This window comes from Geospiza fortis, unplaced genomic scaffold (assembly GCF_000277835.1).
Source record: "Geospiza fortis unplaced genomic scaffold, GeoFor_1.0 scaffold719, whole genome shotgun sequence".
Taxonomy (NCBI): Eukaryota; Metazoa; Chordata; class Aves; order Passeriformes; family Thraupidae; genus Geospiza; species Geospiza fortis.
The window spans coordinates 1,625,567-1,644,358 of NW_005054451.1; the positions used below are offsets into that span (position 1 = coordinate 1,625,567).

General features: G+C 36.4%; 1 protein-coding gene across 1 annotated transcript in view; it reads left to right on the forward strand.

Moving 5' to 3' along the window:
- Window positions 1-18,792, forward strand: part of PDZD8 (PDZ domain containing 8) — a 58,489-nt gene that overhangs the window by 36,615 nt on the left and 3,082 nt on the right. The window contains 2 exon segments of the mRNA XM_031062582.1: window positions 16,100-16,262; window positions 17,304-18,791. Of these exon segments, the coding sequence (XP_030918442.1) occupies window positions 16,100-16,262; window positions 17,304-18,791 (1,651 nt within the window).

The following is an 18,792-nucleotide window of genomic DNA, read 5'->3' on the forward strand; positions in this document are numbered from 1 at the left end:
CTCTGCCTCAAGAGCACAGGGCTGGCCTGAACTGAGAGGCTGTGCCTGTGCACAGTGCTGAGGGACAGCAAACAGTGACTGCCAGCTGGGTGCAGGACACCCTGTGCAGGGATAAATACCTGCACCAGTTCTGCTGCACAAACACAGAGCAGAGGAAGTAGAACAAGAATAACGCTACCAACAAAGTCAGCTCATGGGAATGGAGTAGTTGTGAATATTTAGCTAGTGTGGAATCTTTAAAGTGCCTGATTAATGTATGTTTTTTACAGGTTTGAGAAACTCCCAGGAAATTTGTGGTTGTATCACCAGAAACATTCAGCAGAAAAATTGGCTTGATTCCAAGCATTTCTTTATAATTATATATAGTCCAAAAGATTAAATTGGTATCTGGACAATTTGAGTGGAGTCAGTAATTTAGAATGGAAAGGACCTCTGGAAGTAATCTGGTCCCAGCTCCAGCAAGGTCAGTGCCAAGCTGGCTCAGACCCTCTTCCTGCTCATTGGTACAAAAGTCTTTTTTCTTCAAATTATATTTTCACTTTTGGTAAATAGTACATGACAGACTATGCTGTTACACAGGGAGGGGAGGGCAACAGAGCTATCTCATTTCAACTAGTTAAATAAAAATAATTCACAAAAATACTAATTTAATCTTCAGACTAGCCAAAGAATATATCTGTGGGGATGGCTTCAGATGGAATGAACTTTCTTTGCATAGCAGACAATCCAGGCTGGAGGCAGTTTGAGCCGAAAAACTCTTAATTAAGTTGCATCAAGATTACGTCTGAGGTACAGACCTGCTGGAGAGAGAAAGTAATATTATATGTCTTCATTTTGGCTACAATAGGTGTTTAGCCAAAACATGGGAACATCTATGATGGATTTTTACTCCTTGCAAAACAATATTTGAGAAAAGAGTTCATTTTTTTAAACAAATTTTTTGCCAATCTTGATAAACATTTTTATTTCCGCTGGAGTTGTTGAAGCTTTTGCTATTGGAAGAGAATGTGAAAGAGGGAGTATTCTAAAAATGTTTGTAATAACTCAGAACAAACTCTTGGCTGCTGTTGTGAGCAGAGGCATTCAGATTCTTGACAACTGATGTGTAGAAGTGGATGAGGAACCAAAAGTCTTGGTTGCATATGATTGAGGTAACCAAGAGTTGTAATTAATTCATGAGCTTTAAAAATAGCTGCTAGGAGGAACAGATTTTATGAGAGGTCATTAAAGCAATATTCCGTCATATCTAGTAATTGTAATGAAAATAAAATAGATTTTCCAGAAAATTAAGAACCTGATTCTCACTAAGAAGAAAAAAATTTACTTCTGCAGAGATTAGTTTTGTTTCTGAATTTGTTTTAACAGATGGAAGTAGTAACTTATAAAGACACTGGAAATGTGCCCTGGACACAATACACACTTTTCTGCACATTCAGAAATAATTTAGTGGAGCAAAGAGTTCTTTTTTGATTTTGCCAAATCCTCAACCTGGTATATAACTCTTCAAATGCTGAGGTAGATATTTTAAATCTGCAATAGAAAAGACTCGAGGAATGCTGCCGTGGCTGCAGGAAGAACAATGCAGGGAAAGATGCTGTGTGCGTCTTGACAGATTTTGTCCTGGGACTCCTTTTCAGCAAAGCAGTGGTAGAATGGGAGAGGTGCAAGCAAATTCCTTTCTCTTTCTTCTCTTCTGTCCATATCAGAAATAAATCTTTGACATTGAACCTTGACACTCTTTCTTATTTTTTATTTTTGCATTTTACTGGGAAGTAACTTTACCAACCAGCTTCTGAAAGAGATTCTTCTTCCTTATGAAAGCTAGATTCTTTTTTTCTTGCAATGTGCTCTCCTGATGATCGTTGTCTAGCAGTTCTACAGATTACTAGGTAAGTTTCAAGTGTTCTGTACTGATAAATGCAAACTGCAGGAGTATAAATTTCTACTGTCAATAGAACAGATTGAAAATTTTTTAAAGTGGAATTTCTCTTGAGGCAGCTGCATAAACCCAGAATAGGAGAGCAGTGGTTAATTTGTCATTGCTGAAAAGTTAAAATTTTGTAAATAAGTCATGAACTTGAAGTGTACGGTCAATGAATCTATAGGTATCATGCTTTTCTACATAGCATTTATTAAGGAAGGAGTAGCAGTTGAGAGTGCTGAATGAGCAGGGAGCCAGTAACTATCAGTTGATCAGAAATACTTTAAAGCAACACCTTCTGTAAGAGAGAGAGTGTGGCTGATATGCAAAATGTGCAAAGATGCAGACCACCTTTTCTTGAGTTTCTATCACTTCACTTCTTCCCCAGCGTGTGTTTAGTTCCATTTTTTGAGTATTGTTTCCCCAGCGTGTTTAGTTCCATTTTTTGAGTATTGTTCCCATTTGTCTTGAATACTCTGTTATGTGAATGTTGGCTAGGGGTCTCATCTAGTATATAGATATTTTTTTTAATTGGTTATTGTTAGTAGTGCAATTTTTTGTTATTTGAGAATTTCAAATCATCATATTTTAGCCATGCTGCTTTAAGGTTGGTAAGTCAACTGAGTGTCACTGAAATCTGCAGGCCTAACTTTGATATCCATTTCAAAGTGTCTCATTACTCATTGGAAAAGTCTCATCTTTGTATTAATTTAGCTATCCTTTTTTGATATTTCTGAGTGTCTGTATACCTGTAGAATGTTTTGGGTTTTTTTAAGAAAGCACAGTTATTTGTAAAATAGAGTTTGAACTTCTGTTGGAAAAAGGCTGTTTACTCAGGCAGAGACTTAAACCAAGAAGGTGGCCTAGCTTGTCTCTAGTCCTTGTTAGTGTCATTGGCCCTGTGTCCTCAGAGCTTTGCTACTTGTATGGGTTTTTTAAAATTGTCTTTATTTCTCATGCTTTGTATGGTGTTGACAAATTCTTTGTTCAGTTTTCAATTAAATGAGTGAGTGGTGAATTCTTTGGGGAAGGTGATTGGCCACAGTCCCAAGCAAGCTGGGTTTGTGGTGGTGGGGGAGAGAAGAAGGAAAGGGAAACAAAAAGATGCTGGGTTATGAAACTGGGTGAGTGCTTTGCGGAGAGCTGCAGCAAGCCCAGGTGAAAAGCTCAGTGTTTCTGTGGGGTGGGTTGGCTCTCAGGTCCCCCTGCTCAGAGACAGCCTGGCTGCCAGGAGGGTCCTGCTGCCATGGGCGTCCAAGGTGCTGCTGTGGGACCACCCTGTCCCTCTCCACTCACCTTTGGGCATGGGTGATGTTGCCACTATTGCCACTTGTCCCCATCAGGGCTGGGTTTGCCCCTGTGACCACAGCTCTGGCAGCTGCCATGGAGGAGAGCCTGCAAAAAACCCAGATTTTCTCCATTGTAGCAAGCATTTTATTCTCTGTGTAATAAAACCATAGCTCTTTCAATAATTATTAATTCAATAGTTTCAATAATTATTAACAGCTCACTAGTTGATATCATCATTATATTCAGATTATAATCCTTGCATGCCATTTTTAACCTTGGACTGCTTTCTATGCAAAATACTTTTTCAACTTAAAAATGTGTCCTTGTATAAAAATGGCAAAGTGACAAAAAATCAATGATGCTTCTGCTGAAAGAATCTAAATTACAGTTCATTTTGATGTTTGTCTGATTTAACAGGATAGATTTACCTGAGGCTGAATTACTTTGCAATGTTCTTGATCAAATGGTATGAAAGTATGGAAGTCACAGGCTGGATTTTTGGACTTCAGGAGTTCATGAGGAAGGGCAAGCTGTGCATGATGAGCACACACATTTATTCATTATGATTTTCTTTTGGTAGAACTCCTAAGTAAAAAAATTAAGCATTGATAGTTTTGCTTTCTTAGCTCCCAAGTCGTCTTTTTTTTCCCCTTTTTCATGCGAAAAAGGCAATTCCTTTCTTTATATGTTGCAATTTATACATGGATGTCTCTACTGAAATGTAACACTGTATACAAATAATTGAAAATTGTCAATTTTAAGTTTAATCCATTGGTTTCTTGTAGTTAATGTCAATTATTTAAGCTTTATTAGTCAGGGGTCATGGGAATGGGAAAATTAGAAGTGTATTGCCATCACAGTGCAGCCATGGATTTACAAACTGCAACTTAATTCCCTGTCCAGATCTAATTTTTTTTTTCCATCTCCAATGTCCTTTTCCTTCCCATCTCTATATTACCCAATCTTTTTGCCCCTTTTTCCCCACCTAAACTCTGACTAAATATCATTTTTCTGGTAGTTTTTTTTAGTATGTTGTCGAGGTTATAAAAATATGGAATTCTAGTGGGAGGAAAGTGGCTGTATAACGTTGGGAGCAAGGTGATGATTAAATTTGTAATTTTGTATCCTGAAGCTTTACTATTGGGAATTTTGTAGGATTTTCTCTTCTTTTTACTGTGAGGTATTTCATCATTCATCACATTGCACATAGTTTTTTTTTCTATGGAGTCCTAATGTCTTAAGCCTGTAGGTTTTAAATGAGATATTTTTACAAGTACCACTTGAAAAGAGAAACCTTAGACTTTTGAATACTTAGTGTTGAATGTGCCATTTAAGAACGATGCCTTTTTTGGACTGTTTCACCAATGCCCTTACTGTGATGATCAAAAAAGTATAGTACCGTGGTCTGAACCAAGTATTCAAATAACTTCACAAGTTTTCATCAACTTCTTGGATGCAATTTTCTTTTTCTTTTATGATAAGGGTCATTGAAGTTATTAAGTAAGCTGAATTATTCCTATCTTCTTCAATATGACTTTTTTTTAAAGTTAGATTTATTTCTCAAGCCGTGTATGGTATTGACTAATCCTTTGTTCAATTTTCAATTTAATGAGTCAGTTCTGAATTCTGTGGAAGAGGTAATTGGTCACAGTCCCAAGCAAGCTGGGTTTTTGGTGACAGAAGAGAGAAGGGGAAAAGGGAAGTAGAAAGATGTTGCTTTATGAAATCCTGTGGGTATTTTTCATATATATTTCACCAACTATCAATAAAATATGTTGCTAATTTAAAAATAATAGAGCATAAAACCAGAGTGTATGAAGTTATAGTGAGTGCTGAAGTAAAAGAAGTTTTTAAGCTTGACATAATTTCCTATTCATTCTTTCACTTACCTTACAAAAGGGAGATGAGGAAATGATATCTGTTACTTTGCTGAGCCAGAAGATGCTGAATAAAAAAAAGGTCAAAAGGAATGAACTTTTACTTCCACTCTGGGTAGTGTTCTGCTTCTCTTGTAACTTTTTTTGGGTTTACTCTTAATAAGCTGTTTCTGGAAGAATATTTCTTTTTAGCTCTTTTACATGCTTTAGTGTTAGAGAGATCTAAAGTTGGTTTCTGGAGAAGACGTAGTTACACAAATTGTTTTCTTGTCATTCAGCTAGCTGACTATAGGGAAAGGAAATCCTACTTTTTATTAGGCCCTTATGGTCACGTTGGTTGTGTGGAGAGAGCACTGCAGACAAAGATCCCTTCTGTGAAAAGTTCAGATGTTTGGATTTTCGTGAAGCATTTTTAGAAGCTCAGTTGCAAAGCTGGCTGGTATGTGCATTCCAATTTACAGCTAACATTCTGTTTCTAAAGCATTCTTTGAGTGTATTGGGAACTGATCTTTATGTGTATTAAAAAATAATCTGGATTATTTTTCAAATGCAGAGGAGATAGAGCTGGGTATTGATTTTTTTTTTGCAAAGTGAGTTGTCAGTATTTGCGTTGATGTAAAGATATTTTCAGTTTAATAGTTGTGGCAATTTTTATAAGTGGTGGTTGTCGGTAACAGAATGAAAATCTTGTTTCAAGGTGTGCTGTTGTCTTGGTGCTACTAATTAGATGTGACATTGAGCTGCTGTTTCACTGCCTGCCAGTGACTTGTGCCCTATAACCATAAATAAATTGATTTGATGTGATGTGTTCAACAAAATAACCAGAAATAGATGTATGGTCGTGGAAACCTTTACTGGTTGTATATTTATGTGTTTATACTGCAGTGTTTTGTCCAGAATTTAATTGAAAACAACTCAGTGTGGTTTGGCTGCCTGTCTAGGTACAGAAAAAAATATTATATACAAAACCTTGGCCTTCTTGCAGCAATTATTCAGAATAAGTTAAATATAAATCCTTATTTCTTCTGGCCATGGTAACACAAAATTTCAGAAAAGTGTTGGTCTGGATTTTCTGGGCAAAGGGTGGGGCTGGGGCTTGTATGCAGCAGGAACTTCGTTTTGATGCAGATGGGTCTTCTGTTTAATCTCTGAAGAACTGTTAAGATCACGAATCATTTTACTACATCTGCTTTAGTTCCTTTGGGCTGAGCTCGTTCAGTGGGAATGTGGGAGTCTGAACACTCTGTGGGTCACACAGGATATTATTCTGGCTCGTGCTTTGCTTTAATAGCCATCTAGCCATTAATGTTGATGAGAAATGTACCAGTTGCCAAGAAAATAGTGTTTCTGCAGTGCTGAAAAAACAAACTATTCTTTTAAGTTCTGTGATATTTCAAATTGTATGATTGCGGAGCTTCTAGGTGCATGTGAGGTCTCTGTTGCTTTGGCTGTGTTATTGATAAGAGTGTAATTTGTATTACCTGCAGTCTTAATGCTTTGTTTGTGAGAGTGTAGCTTTTCTGTCAGAAAAGTAACTTCTAAGCTTTTAAAATGTGACTTTGAAGCCCATTATTGAAATCAAAGAGTTACTACTTTTTAGTGCATATAAATTATATTGTATATCTTATTTCCATGGAGACTAGCATCTGTAATGCATATAATTGTAATCACAGTGGATAATAACATTTCATATTTTTAGTTTTGATGGCAATATCCATGTCAGTATTCAGGTATTTAATGTTGCTGATAATGAAAATTGCCAAGCAGTTTCTCTGTGTGGAGAAAACTCTTCACTCTGTCTGTTATTAGTTCTTCCATTATGAAGAACTTCACCTGATAGTTCAATATTTTGAGTTTATTGCAGGAAGATTAATAGTAGCTGTCATATCACCATTAATTAGATACTTCCAAGATACATATAGATAATTACTGTTTTAATGGGTTTACTTTTAATGCATACACTTGAATGTTTTCAGTTTTTTTGCTTCCATCTCAGAGGTTCTCATCAATCTCCTTTATCTGTAATTTGCAATGCAGTGATTGGTAAAGGTTTTATTGGTTTGATGTCACACATGGTATTAGTAATGAACTTATTTCAGTATTTCTTATTCGACTACCTGAGTTTTGCACAAAATATTTATGTGATGACCAAGTAATGCTTAACCAAATTGGAGGAAGCCTTTTTCCTATCAAAGGCTTGTATGGCTATATAACATTAGAGAAAAAAATTGATCTTTGTCATTTCTTCAGAGCCAAAGGAAATCATCAAAGTTGAATTTAATAAAGACTAAAAGGATGTCAGTGAGTAAGAGCACTTAAAGACAAGCTATGTTGGTGTTTGTGCTAAATTGCTCTGCAAAGAAGAGCTCCTCCTAAAACTGAAGGCCTTTATTTTACCTGCTTTTGACACTTCAAAGTTAAATGCAGGTTTTCTGCTGCCTTGTCTTTATCTCCTCCGTTCAAGTCCTGTAATTGCTGTAAGAATGCCCCAGCAATTCCTGATAATTGCTAAACAGTTTGCTTTTTACGTGTCCTGTAACCTGCTTCACCATGCAATTGGAAGGTGCAATTTTTTAGGAGTAGCTTAGCCAAAGAGTACCTGCAATGTGTCACAAGTATTTGGGAAAATAAGACACAGGTCCTCATTCTGTTCAGTAACAAGCCTGTTCTAGATTTTGCTGATGTCTAAAGTTTTCAGTGCTCATCAGGCAGACATGCAGATGTTTCATCTTCCTACGATGAATTGTCACATTTCTTTTCAGACAAGTAGTTTATGATGGTGAAGTTAGACATGTGCATAACATTTGCCATATTGTGGTGTTAATGAATTGCTATTTTAAATATGGTCTTGGCCCAGTATGTAACTCATTTCAGAATGAAATTATCGTCATATTTTTAAACTTCTATTTTTTGGGTTTTACAAGTTATCGTGTAGAACAGAAAATGAGTCCCGCTGGCTTGCTATTTAGGATGACTAGTAAGAAAATATCAAGACTTTTGTACATAAGTACACTTCTTCCTAAAAGTAAAACAAACCAAACAGGAAAAATGCAGTGTTCATCTGAGATCGTTGTATCTGCCCATGCACAGGCCGCAATTCAAAAGGCTGCAAAGATTAACAGCAAAAGGTAGAACATCCCACTTCCCTTTTTTCACTGATTTATAGTCATCAAAACCCTGGTTTTCCTAATATTCCACAAAACAGTTGGTGCCTGTTTATTCAGTAACACTCAAGGAGACACCAAGGTGTAACCAGTCCTATAGAGCTGCTCCAGCTGATAGGGTATGGAATGCAAATGTATGTCAAAAATGCAGAAATTGCAAAATGGGCAATGTTGATCCAAAGGAAAGAAGCTGAAGAACTTATTTTCTGATATTGCACTAGATATTTTCTGATATTTGTACTAGAAAAATTGTTTGTGAATAATTAATCTCAAGGTGATTTTGAGTGTTGGCTGATTCCTTTGTTTCGCTGATGAAAATTGTTTTCAGGACAGAGTGTGTTGTTCAGAGGTTTTGGAGAGAAAGGTGAGCAGTGTAAAAAGTTGACTTTTTTAGGGGATTAAGCAAGTGGAGGTCTGCTCAGGGCAGCTGGAAGTACAGAAAAACCCTCCTGACTCACAGGGTTTCAGCACACAGAGCCGCAGTGGAGGAAAGCAGAACACCAGGTTAAGCAAAAAACCAATTAATTAAAACTGTCTAAAATTTGAATATGTCTAAAATTTTATCAACTTGGTCCAGAAACCCACTACAAACACTCCAGTGAATGTTGGGTACAATTAAGCAATGGTTTAGCTATCAAATAAGAGGCACAGAACAGAAAGAGAAATTATGAAAATGTGGTTGAAGTTTTATTTTTATTGGTGATATCTCCTTATGGTAAAAGTCCATTTTAGTAGCTTTTTCAAACTTATTTTGGTTTTGCATGTTAAGTTTTTAGTAGTATTATCAAATTACTTCTTTCAGGCAAAATGGGCATAAGAATATCTTTATAGCAGTTGCTCAGTTATGACTGTAAAAGGAATTGTGCAAAATCAATAATTAGGATTGCTGTTCAACAGGATTTTTTTATAAGCAGCAGATAGTTTCCTTTTGATTTCTTTTTGGAAGTTCTATTTACACACATATATATATTTAAATGTTTAAGTGTACTAATAAATTTAATTATCTCACCTCCCCCTTTCACCTGCCATTCTGTATATCTAGAAGAAATACATATTCATTCAACATATTTGTCTGATATGTTTTGTCAAAATATTAAAAAATTGAGGGGAAAAATCAAATTGTTTATTAAAATTAACTGAATCAATGTAAACCTGGGAATGGTAGAAAAATACATTTAAATTTCCACTTGAATGATACTAAAGATGTGTATATCTTTGGCATGGAGGAAGGATCACATAGCAAGGAAGAGTATGTTAGTTATTGTTATAGAAGTCTTGATACAAATTATGGAACAGTAGCAATTTTAGATTTAGGATTTAGATTCATTGGGGAAAAAATTGAAGCAGATTTTATTCAAGAAGTCTTTTGTTAATTATTTGAAAAAAAATTCATAAATCATTAAATTAATTTCCAAGTTTGTAAATGTGTTTTCTAGTATATTTTGATTTCTAGAATGGCATATTGCTTCTAGCTGTAGTGTATACTGATGTTTTAAGTAGCCAATGTATTTATTATCTTTTACATTACATTACCATCAGTCTTTTTCTAATGAGTGATTTGTAATTAATGCCTCTTTCTAGTGGGGAGGAAAAGAACTTAAGTCAATTTTCTATATAGATTTAATTTGATTGCAGAGATTATTTCCTTCCTTTTCATTGTTTGTTAGACTGTATAGTATAGTTATTCTATAAATATTACTACAGCTTTTTATTTTATTTAAATCTTCTGTCAGTGTGTTTCAGCATTTCTGAAGCCACTAAAGGAAATACCCAGGTTAAATCTGGAGATGGGGTCACATCCACATGTGTGCATCATTGCACCTGTGCATGTGTAAGACATAACAGTGGGTACAGTGTACAACTGATAATTAGGGCATACTTTATTGACTACTGGGCTATTTAAGCATCCCAAGAACAGGGGTAGCTCTTGAATGCTCAGAAAACATTTCTCTTTCTGTAATTGGGAGTTTTCTCAGTGCCTGGGAAATGAAAATGTTTCTGTCATCGTGGATTCCTTAGTCCAGGTTTACATTAGAACACATCTGAGGTTACCGTGCCTGTGGACAGGACAGCTGGAAAAGACTTGTGCTACACTGCCACAAGCTCTCTTTTTAGGCTTCAGGGCTGTGTCACAAGGAGAAGAAAAAATCTACTCCTTTTCTAAGCCATAGATTGAAATCCTCTCAGAATATTACAAGAAAATTATTTTATTTCCTTTGTGTCCAGTGTTTCTAAGGAGCAGATCATGAGTTTGGCGATACGTGTTTCCTTTCAGTGCCTCCTCACCCTTGTAAATAATCTCACAGCCTCTTTGCTGTGCAGGTCATACATAATAACTGTATTCAGTAATAGACTTGAAAAAAGCAATAATATTAAAGCTAATGTTTTAAGGATGTTTGCCAAAAACGTTTTTTCAATAATACAAAGAACTGAGTCTTCTGAAGAGAAGAAACTGCCTCCCAGTTTTGGACTTTAGTGTTTTGGGGGATTTTGAGATGAAATATTCCTTCCTCTCGGCGTGCGGGGTTGTCTGGGAGAATGTAATACTTTACAGACATATTCACAGACATTCTCACTTTTTTCCTTAAAAGGTGTTAGACTATACCTTGCAAGAATACCTAAGATATCACCTTTAACAACACCGATGATTTGGCCAAAAAGAAATATTTTTATCCATAGTACAGCACTGACATGGGTTCAGTTTCTGCTACATGGAGTGTTACACACACCTCATGGGGAATACAAACAATTTGGAAAAACAGTATTCTTCTAGTTGATGAAAAGTCAGTAAAAAAAGATTTCTTATTTGTGCTTGGGTGATCAAGCTTTTTTAGCAATTACTCAAAAGAATGTGACATGCTTACTAAATTCTAGTAAAGATTTATGATGTTAATGCTTACAAATAGTTAAGCAAATTTGGACTATTAGAAATTATTTTACAGTGTAAAATTAAACTTTCAAAAACAACTATTTCCTTTTTAGTTCCTGAAAATAAGCAGTTAAGTTTAAAAGCAAAAGTCTTCTGCTCCAGGTATCCTCCTATGGCTTAATTTTGTAATTTTCTGTTTTTGTATGCACCTAATAATTTTTAAAGTTTAGCTGAACAGTGTTGCACTGCTGGTAAGAGATTGTCATACACACTTTCCTAGGTGTTGTAATCTCTGTATTTATTAATGGACATTATTTATTATGTCTTGTCTTAGAAATTCTGAATAGAAGTGCTTTATCTAATGTTAACTTAGATTCTACTTATGAGACTACAGTATTACTGGTGGTATTCTTACCTCTGAATCAAATAATAGTCTAACTTCATACATAGTTCTGGAATAAATAGTAAATGAAATGGCATCACATTTGCTTGTTGCCTGTAAAAGGGATGTTTATTTATAATCCCTTTTTGTATTTGTATTTTGTATTTGTAAATTATTTCAGTCTGATAATTTCATGAAGCATTTGAAGATTAAAACTGCATCGTGTTTTGACATTCACGTAAATATTTGGCCATTTAAATGACACTAGCAAGCTATGAACTTCTGATTAATTGCTGTGGAGCTGTGGAGTTCAATGCTGATATGTTGGAAAAGGTTTTGAAAAATTTCTTTTTACTGACATTCAACTGCTGGGCTTTCGGAACAACAAGGCTGAGGCAAGGAAAGGTTGTGAGACATGAGATGATTTTTTCCTGCATTGTGTTTCCAGAGCACACATCCAGTATTGAACTGAAAGTGGCAGAGAGATTGTGCTGTGGACTTGATACTTGTGGACTTTGTGCAGTAAAAGCCAAGTGTTCACAGCTCCACATCAAAATGTTCTATTAATTCTAAAGCTAATGGGCGTCTTGTGTTCTCTTGTTTTATTGTTGGATTTGGGGGATTTTTTAATAATAAAACACTAAGGAAATTACTACCTTTTTTTTCTCTCCAGGATAGTCATTCCTGTTTTGTTGCATCTTATTCTCAACAAGTATTTAATAAATAGTCTGGGGATTGCTTACTTTTTTTATTTTTTTAAGATACATTTTCTAAGCTCTGTGATGCAGTTTAGCTCTAACTATTTCAATACATTGAATGTATGCCTGTCACTGACAATGAAGTACTAGTATCTGCTTTATCTTGCTCCTTATTTAAATAACTACTAAGGTTTGCAGGAACTAGTAAAACAGAGCTATTAATTAGATCAAATTAAAATAAACTTGCTTTAATATGATATAGCTAATTGGTTAAAATTTCCCTTTCTCGTGGGTGCAGCTGTTAGTTTTTCTCCCTTGCAGCAAGGTTTCTTGATAATAAATGTCCTTTCATTATTAGCAATTTTCTTCCAACCTGTGTCATTTAGCTGATTTTCATCCTCCTCATGTTCAGTGTTCCATTAGGTCTTTGGCTCTTCACATTTATTATCAAGTCTTAATTTGAGGGGGAGACAGAAAGGCATAAAGTAGCTGTGCTGGGTATACAAAGATGTTTGGGTTTGTGAGTGAACTTGTTGGGGTGGGGGGTGTTTGAGAGCTCCAAATGATCTTCACCTGCATTCATCTTAGCCTGAGATAGTGTGGTGTTTCTTGCAGGTGCCAGAAAGAATAATCAAGGAAACCATTCATCTGGTTTGGGTTGATAAATAAAACCACTTTACTTCATGAGAAAGCTTGTGACTGTGCCAAAGTTAATAAAAAGTTGAGATGAACTTTGCTTGTTATGTTCAAAGGCACTTTCCTTCCAGAAACAGCTTTCCATCAGATACTGCTGGAATATGGGAAGTCTCCTTGCCATCAGTGAGTCATACATGTTGTAATCTGCAGGCTGTGTCCCTGCATGGGAGCCAAATGTTCAGAGATACCTACATATCTTGGGTCCCAGCTGTCCCTCATTTCTTTCATGTGGTCTCTCCCTGGAGGAGGAGGGAAGGGTGAAATGCTGGGGATCACCTCAGGAGTTTCTCGTCTTTGCACTCCAGAATATTTTCACTGTTAAGTCATCCACTGTGTAGTTCTGCTCAAAGGAGTTCTTCGATTCAGAGGAAACTCAAGAGCATCAGAGTCTCTACTGGCAAGTGCTTTAACAAAGAGCTTTTGGTACCTTTTTTTTTCCTTTTTACTGTCTAATTATGCCCTTTCTCCATATCTGCTCATCATGTGCTTTGCCATGATTGCAAGTACCAGCAGTTTAGAGGTCATTGCTGCCTTTCTTTAAAAAGTCAGATGTTGCAACACCAGCTCTTCCTCCTGACAAGAGGAAGAGCATTCTCTTTCAGACAAGACTTTTAACTTTGTGGAGAAATCTTACCACTTTGGGCCATCCTTTGAATGGATGAGAAAATACCAACTGTAAAAGGAAGGAGTGAGGCCTGAGGTAACTCCTGTGACAGGGTTGTGGTGGCCACCTTCCTTCAGTAGGTGGGTGTTTTTCTGCTCTGCTCAGAGACTGAGTGGACAAGAGTTGTCTCATGTTGAGAACAAGCTCACAACAATGTCTCTTCTGCCATGCAAAGCTAACAGGATGTCCCCCCTGGATGGGCCTTGGCTCCCAAACATCTTGTCTTGCTAAAGAGCTCCAGTTCTGGGCTGTGAGCTACAGAGCTAATATAAGATTTCAGAAGAAACTATATACAGTCAAAATAAATTACTTCCTAAAGGAGTGTAATTAAATGACCAGAATAACAGGGTGTTAAAAGGAAAACCATCTTGAGGTTTTTGTTGTTTTGGGTTTTTTTTCCTTTCACTGTTCTAAGCATCCATTTCTTTCCTGGAATTCTGTCACTAAACCGCTTTCTACTTCAATGCACTAACAGAAATTAGGGGGAAAAGTGGTTATAATTTGTTTTTCAGCCCTTTGTAATTTTCATGTTTGTCAGCATTCCTTAAATGCGAGTTTACTTCCTGATCTTCATTATGATAGTTCCTCTTCTATTCAAACGCAGTGATTTGGAAGTATTTTTTTGAGCTTAATCACTTAGAGTGAGACTTACAAAGGAACCATCATAGGAAAACTGAGATTTGAGTACTTGGACTCTGAGCAAAGCTCAGAAATAATGGTTTCCTCATTGTTTGATAAGAATGTGCAGTTATATTATTGTGATCTTTGGATGTTGTTTTTGTTGCAGCTTTGCGTGCTGCGAAAGCAAATTCATGTTATTTGTGTTTTTGACAGTTAAAATATTCAATTAGTGTTGTTTGAAATTGCAGTAATTGTTCATGTTGTTTCCATACAGCACATTGCAACATTTGTGAATTGCTAGCTTAAAGCTATATTGATTATAAAAAAAGGCTAAAGCAGAAGAGCAATTCTTTTTTTAAAAAAAATGTTTGTCTTCTTCCACAGACATTTCTAATACTTCTTTTTTTCTTAACACTTTGTATTTTATTGTTTAAATTTTTTAAAACTTAATTATGTAGCAGTAGTTTTGGCGTAAATGAGGATGGCATTTAAACAAACAAATGAACAAAAATCAACCTGAAAACTCCATTAGGGTTGTTTCTGTAGGCAACTATTTACTTGTTTCATTTTGGAATACCATTTATGTCTTGGAACTGCAATTAAGCTTATATTGGTCTTGTTGTTCTTACAGACATTACTGGGGATTAACAATAGAAGTTTCAGAAAAAAGAGTAGGTGCCTGTGGGAAATGCAGAAAATAGTGACAAAGCTTTGAAAGTTAATACAAGTTTGCTTCTTCAAACTCAGTGCTGTTCGATGGCAAACTGCAGAGCAGCACAGCCTTTTTATTTCTGTAAAGAACTGAACTACAATTAAAAAAGAACCAAGATGCAGTGCTATTAAGATTTTGGGAAAGGAGTGACAGCCATGCAGCCAAGGAGAGAGCCATGGACTGCGTAAAGGAGCACATCCTCCAAAGAGGAGGCTCAGCTCCAGACAGTTCAAACATCCACAACTGAATAGCAACAAAGTAAATGCAGAAGGCTGGAGGAGAAGGCTGTCTACCTGAACTCAGTAAATTGAAACCAAATATAAAATTTCCTGTGGAGGTTTCTACACTGTCGGCCTCTCTCTTCTTGGGAATCAAAAAAACAAATTAAATTTCTATCCTTGAAGCTGAAACATATGGGTTCTCCTTTCAAATAGAATATCTGTTGATGGAATGATGGTAGACAGTCATTTGAAATAGTCTAAAAGGAATGTGCTTTAGGGGAAAAAATTATATTGTTAAATTTATTAAGGGCTGCTTTTATTAGGAAAAAAGTTGCCAAAGATCTCAGATACTGAGGTCTGTAAATAATTGATAACTGCCTAGGCCTGTCATACGAAAGTCAGCTACAGGGATTGCACCTCAATTGTCCTTTTTTTTCATTTGATTGTTTTTAAAAAGGTATTTGAGGTTATTTGAGTTAAAATTTAAATTCTATTTATTTTGCAAGATAAGTATGAGAAAAGGGTTTGCCTCTTTGAAGAAACTTTTTAGGCTATTGTTAATTGAGATTTGTTCTAAATATACTTAAGCAATCTATAAGTATGTAAGAGTTTTGTCACTGCAAACGCCCTTTTGCACAGACTATGGGAAAGCTGCTCATGGTGTTAGGCTTTATAACACAAATGGGCTACATTCAAAGTGATACCTAGGTTGATGGTGCAGTGCTCCTAATAAAATGGATAATGAGGTTGTGTTTAATAATATTTTATTTAGGACTGGGACTTTCTGTGCATATCTCCAAAGGTGTAAAATTAGTTGGCAGACAGTTAATCAATTAGGTGAAGTCAATGGATGTCCTAATGTGTTTTTTCAATAATAATCTGGTTTTAATACTAAAATGATACAATTTTATTTAAATTATTGTTAGTAGCCATTAATCCTTGCAGTCAGCTTTACTGAGATACTTTTGACTTCTTTCTCTGCAGGCAGAACTTGTGAAGGGGAATCTGCAAAGCGTTGGGCTCACGCTGCGCCTTGTGCAGTCCAAGGAGGAGGATGCAGGGCATGTTGTCATCGAAACTGTGACTCCAAACTCACCTGCTGCAGCTGCTGATCTACAGAGAGGAGACAGACTGCTGGCAATTGGCAGTGAGTGATATGTCAGCTTTCACAATGAGGGTAGTCTTGTCGTGTATGCAGTTCAGCCAATCTCCCTTTCTTAATAGCTACAGTTGTGCTTGGCACTCAAAAGCTAACATTTTTGTATTTATGGTCACTTAAGGTCTTTGTTTGCTTGATTTATTCTGTTGCATATTTATTTACTCCTTCATAGGTAAAAGGCAAAAGAAGCTTGAATAAACATTCAGCAACAACATTAAAAGCAGAACAAACAAACAACAAAACAAAATAAAAAACCGAGCCAAAACATTAATGTGACTGGGCTAGCAGAAAGTTTAACCTTTTCACAGAGGTTTTACAGACCACAGCTTAAAATCTACAATGAGTTCTTTTGCTTAGGTACTGCCTGAATAAATCCCCATTGCAATACTCCAGTAATTTAAAAGGGTTTTCAGTTCTTTTGAATAGATTGCTGATGATTGCTTTAGAACAAACAAAGAGTCATTTTTATGTGATCCCCTGCATGATTGTATTTCTGTGCTCATTAAGATAATTTAGCTTGCATGTAATTTGGAGATACATCAAATGTGTCTGAAAGTTCTGCTCAGGAAGATGGTTCAGCTCACTCCAGCCACATTGATAATGTAGCATTATGCCCATATTTCATTAACATATTGGAAGTATTTTCATTTTAGCCTGCTTCTGTTATAATTATAACTGTGTTTAAAGATACCCATCTTTTTTGAGTCCCTTGTTAAATGTCTACTGCTGAAAAGTCCAAACTTACAGTAAGAGCAAGGTTAAAACTGTTGCCATATCAAATCAACATTACTATGTAAGATTACAGTATTATTACAAGCAGCAAACTGGAGTGTTTATGTAATTATTTTTTCCAACTCCACATTTATATGAATAAAATGGAGAGAATCCATCTGTTACATTTCAATTAAGCTCTTCTGTCATAATTGACTTCCTTTGTTACTGAGCAACAATGTGTTTGTTGACTATTTTTGATCACTTAGATTATTATCATAATTAGAACTTAATAATGTTTGTCTTTTTTTTTTATAGGTGTTAAAATCACATCGACTGTCCAAGTGTTGAAGCTGATTAGACAAGCTGGGGAGAGAGTTTTAGTCTTTTATGAAAGGCCTGTTGGGTATAATCAGCATGGCTCAGCACTGCAGGATGGATTTGGACAATTGGAGGACACAGCTTTCTTGGCACAGGCAGAAGATGACCAGAATAGTTTAACAGCTGATACTGATAGCAGAGATTTTGATTCAGAGTTTGAAGACTTAGCTTGTGATGCACCTGACCAAAAAGAAGATCTGCCAACATCTCAGAGTCCCAAACGGTCGGTAGTAATTCTTGCTGCTGCTAAACCTCTTGGAACTATATCACCCATCCTGAATCGAAAACTGCATTTAGGAAATTACCAGGCAGCATCCAAAACACAACAAAAAGATGGGGCTAAAGTGGCAACACCTAAAACTCTTGAGGTTTCAGATGCACCACAGCTGTCGGGTAAGCAGTCACAAGGATCTAGTACTAAGCCTCCTGTGCCACCTAGGCCCCAAATTAAGCCTCCTTTGTCTACTAGTGATAGCCAAACTGTGTTAGAAACTGGAAGTGTATGTTCTGATAAACCAGAGAGACCACCTCCCCCTGCAAATAACGGAGAAAAATCTACAGAGAAGCTAATTAAAATTAGTGATCAGGTAGAAGACCCAGCAGTATCAAAAGTAGTAACAGCGCCAAAGCAAGATACATTAAAAGATGGACTTACAGAAAATGCACGTAGCTGCAAAGATGGTGATGACCATCGAACGTGGGAGTCACCAGAAATTCCTTATAAAGCCCGTCAGGGCCGATGGCCGATGACGAGAACATCCTCCTGTCTATTTGAAGTAGAAAAATACCACAAGTACCTTAATGTTGCACTGTGGTGCAGAGACCCTTTCAAAGCAGGTGGTTTTATCTGCTTAGGATATGCAAGCATAAAACTTGAAGAAATTGCTTTAGATTGTCTAGCTACATCCTCGATGGAATTTGTTAGAAAATTTCAGCTGCTTGCTCCTACACCTAAGGCAGCAGTCACCAGAACAGCATTGCGGAGTTTGACAACCCATAAAGGTTTCAATGAAAAATTTTGTTACGGTGACATAACTTTACAATTCAAATATTTAAAAGAAGGTGAAATTGATGATTCAAGCGCATTTCTGGAGAAAGAAAGAGAATCTCACTTAGAAGAAGAAGCTCGTGCCCTTCAGAAAGAGGATCATTTCTCGGGACAAGTTCTCACAGAGAATAGGCATAACTTTCAAGATACTCAGTTTCAGAATCCAACTTGGTGCGATTACTGCAAAAAGAAAGTGTGGACTAAAGCAGCTTCGCAGTGTATGTTCTGTGCTTACGTTTGCCATAAAAAATGTCAAGAAAAGTGTTTAACTGAGACGCCCTTTTGTGTAGGAGCTGAAAGGCGGCTCGATCGAACTGGAGGCAGAGCCGAGGGCCAGGAGGCTCCTGCAGCCGCCTCCTCTCGGGTTGATTCGGAGGC